The sequence below is a fragment of the Octopus bimaculoides genome, chromosome 30 (assembly GCF_001194135.2).
Source record: "Octopus bimaculoides isolate UCB-OBI-ISO-001 chromosome 30, ASM119413v2, whole genome shotgun sequence".
Taxonomy (NCBI): Eukaryota; Metazoa; Mollusca; class Cephalopoda; order Octopoda; family Octopodidae; genus Octopus; species Octopus bimaculoides.
Genome location: NC_069010.1, coordinates 5,746,562 through 5,750,337, shown reverse-complemented (window position 1 = coordinate 5,750,337; position 3,776 = coordinate 5,746,562). Strand labels below are relative to the sequence as shown.

General features: G+C 42.8%; 1 protein-coding gene across 1 annotated transcript; it reads left to right on the top strand.

Moving 5' to 3' along the window:
• Positions 1–425: 425 nt before the first annotated feature.
• On the top strand, positions 426–3,059 carry LOC106874012 (serine/threonine-protein phosphatase 5). The gene has a single exon (XM_014921571.2). The coding sequence runs from the start codon at positions 773–775 to the stop codon at positions 2,225–2,227; it is 1,455 nt and encodes a 484-aa protein (XP_014777057.1). The 5' UTR covers positions 426–772; the 3' UTR covers positions 2,228–3,059.
• Positions 3,060–3,776: the final 717 nt, after the last annotated feature.

Below are 3,776 nucleotides of genomic sequence, written 5' to 3'. Positions count from 1 at the left end.
CAAAAGGCTGTGAAGCGATCTATCTATCTATCTATATATATTAGTAAATATTCCAGCAAACATATACATCAATTTTAGACGTTGACAAACGTACCACTCATGCAAGCATGCAGTCACACACACACACACGCACTTACACACACACACACACACACACTCACAGATACGTACATATTACGCAAATATGCACACACACACACACACGGAGACTATCCCGGTCATCTTTTCGTTACCATCTTCTCCATCCTTACAAGAAGTTAAACGTTTAACAAAATTTTTTTATTCATTCGATACAATTCTCAGAATCTCCCATGAAATTCACGTTAAATATATACACAACGAACATTATTCATTTTAGCCATGTATTAATGTCGAAATGTGTGCGTTAACTGCCAGCAATATTTACCAATGAACGGCAAGCAACGCCGTCAGTCCGACTATATCGGTGCCATCTATATCAAGTTCCCTGTTTATTTAGCAACGAAATGCAATGAATAGTTGTAAGGCGGAAGCTTATTGGATCCGTGTAAGAGGAGATGTGAATCATTCGTCGATGTGGAGGAAAATGTGAGACAAGTTTATTCGGTTAGACGAAAGTAATTTGTGTCGTTGATCGAGATCGAATATCGTATTCGGTTTGATTTAGAACCTGGATGTTTTAATTACAAGGGATTTATCGAAATAAGGGCGACAACCAAGGATTTTGAAAGCAAGGGGAACAGAAAAAAAATTAAAATCTTTCAGGATTTGTAAAAGCTTGCATGAGGCAAACATGCCGGTGCACGATGTTAATATTACGGACGAGGATAAAATGAAGGCCGAAGAAATGAAGGAAAAGGCTAACGTTTTTTTCAAGAACGAAGATTATAACCAAGCCGTCACGTTTTATTCGCAAGCCGTCGATTTGAACCCGCACGTTGCTGCCTACTACGGCAACCGCTGCTTGGCCTATATCCGACTGGAATGCTTCGGTTACGCCTTGCAGGATGCCAACAAAGCCCTGGAAGTGGACCCGGTCTACGTGAAGGCCTACTACAGGAGGGCGTCCGCCAATATGGCCCTCGGAAAGTTCAAGTTGGCTCAGAAAGACTTCGAAGCCGTCGTCAAAGTGCGGCCGAACGACAAAGATGCCAAGACGAAATACCAAGAGTGCAGGAAGATCGTTCAGAGGAAAGCCTTCGAGAAGGCCATCTCTGGCGAAGAACCGAAAAGCCTGGCCGAACAGATCGACATAGAATCGATGACGATTGAGGATGATTACGATGGACCGGAGCTTGAACAAGGTAAAGTGACCTTGAAGTTTGTTAAATACCTCATGGACACTTTTAAAAAGCAGAAGAAACTTCACAGAAAATACGCTTATCAGATCCTAGTCGATGTGAAGGATTTATTCTGTAGGCTTACTTCTCTTGTTCATATTGATGTCCCGGACGGAAAGAAGTTCACCATTTGTGGTGATATACACGGTCAGTTTTATGATTTGATGAACATTTTTGAGTTAAATGGCATTCCATCTGAAACGAACCCTTATCTTTTTAACGGAGATTTTGTTGATCGGGGTTCGTTTTCCGTGGAATGCATTTTCACTTTGTTCAGTTTTAAATTGCTTTATCCCGACCACTTCCACATGTCCCGGGGGAACCACGAGAGCTCGACCATGAACCAAATGTACGGCTTCGAAGGGGAAGTGAAGACGAAATATACACAACAAATGGTGGACTTGTTTACCGAAGTCTTCAACTGGATTCCGCTGTGCCATTGTATCAACAACAAGGTGTTGGTGATGCACGGTGGGCTGTTCGAGGATGATAACGTTACGTTGGAAGACATAAGCAAAGTAGACAGAAACAGACAGCCGCCGGAGAGCGGCATTATGTGCGAACTGTTGTGGTCGGACCCCCAGACGCAATGCGGTCGCAACCCGAGCAAACGCGGGGTTGGCATTCAGTTCGGTCCCGACGTTACCAAAAAATTCTTGCAGCGAAACAAACTGGACTATATTATACGCAGCCACGAGGTGAAAAACGAAGGTTATGAGATACAACACGAAGGGAAGTGCATAACAGTTTTTTCAGCCCCGAATTACTGTGATACAATGGGGAATAAAGGTGCATTTATCACGCTGAAAGGGGGCGACCTCAAGCCGAAGTACTCCAGCTACGAAGCAGTTCCTCACCCAGAAGTAAAACCTATGGCATACGCAAGCCCACTCTTTGGTTTATTCTAACCTAGTTTTTCAAATTGTTATTATTATTATTATTATTATTATTATTATTACCATTAATTTTTTTTTTATTTAAAGGCGGCGAACTGGCAGGACCGTTTAAGTGCGTCGGACAAAATGCTTTATCGGGTAATTTCTTTCCGACTCTTTGACGTTTTCTGTGAGTTCACATGCCGCTGGGGGTCCACTTTGCCTTTCGTCCTGTCGGGTATCGATAAAATAAGTACCAGTCAAGTACTGGGTGTGTGTGTGGGGGGGTGTCGATGTAATCGACTTGTCCCCCACCACCACCACACACGCACACTCACACACATACTTTCCCCTCAGAATTGCTGGCCTCCGTGCCAAAGAAAAAAAAAAAGAAAGAAAAAAAGATTTAGAAAGAATGACTATTATTATTATTATTATTATTATTATTTTGTTATTTTAAAAATTTTTTATTTTATTTTATTTTTCATTTTTTTGGCTTGTCATTCCATATCATTTCTTTAACTAAAACATAGAACATACTATTAAACAAAAAAAAAATACAACAAAAAAGAAAAGAAAAAAACAACACAAACCAACCAACCACCAACCAAAAATTAAAAAAAAAAAAACCAAAAACTAGCCTCAAAAAAACTGTATATTCCAATGGGTCTGTCTCTCTCTTTATTCTCAGTCACTCTACCTTCTATATCACTTCACACTCTCACTATCTCTCTCCCTTTCTCTCTCTCTCTTTCTTTCTCTGTAAGAATAGGGGGGGGCAAACTCCTTCTGCAATAAAAAAAACCCAGACCATTTCATGGCAGTGATTTCAAAAAAATGTGTTTAGAGGTCTGTCTATCATATATATATATTTTGATTTTTTTTTTTTACCCTGTTCCTTCTGAGCACACTATCCGTCCGACTCCTCTTCCAGGCATGGTACACAGCACCAATTCCTGACATGGTTGCTTGCAAACAATTCCAGGCATGTTACCATGCACCAATTCCAGTTATGGTACCCCGTTTTTATGCATAGTACCCTACTGTCTGCTTCCAGGCATGCTACCCTACTCCAATTCCAGTGAGGGTATCGTTACTTCACTTCCACGCATGGTACCCTAATCCACTTCTAGGCATGGTGCCATTACTCCACCTTCAAGCATGGTACCCTGACTCCACCTTCAAGCATGGTCCCCCGACTCCACTTGCAAGCATGGTACCTTGACTCTACTTCCAAGCATGGTCCCGACTCCACTTCCAAGCATGGTACCCTGACTTCGCTTCCAAGCATGGTACCCTGACTCCACTTCCAAGCATGGTACCCTGACTCCGCTTCCAAGCATGGTACCCTTTCTCTGCTTCCAAGCAGGGTACCCTGACTCCACTTCCAAGCATGGTACCCTGACTCCACCTCCAAGCATGGTACCCTTTCTCCACTTCCAAGCATGGTACCCCGACTCCACTTCCAAGCATGGTACCCTGACTCCACCTCCAAGCATGGTACCCTTTCTCCACTTCCAAGCATGGCACCCCGACTCCACTTCCAAGCATGGTACCCCGATTCCACTTCCAAGCATGGTAC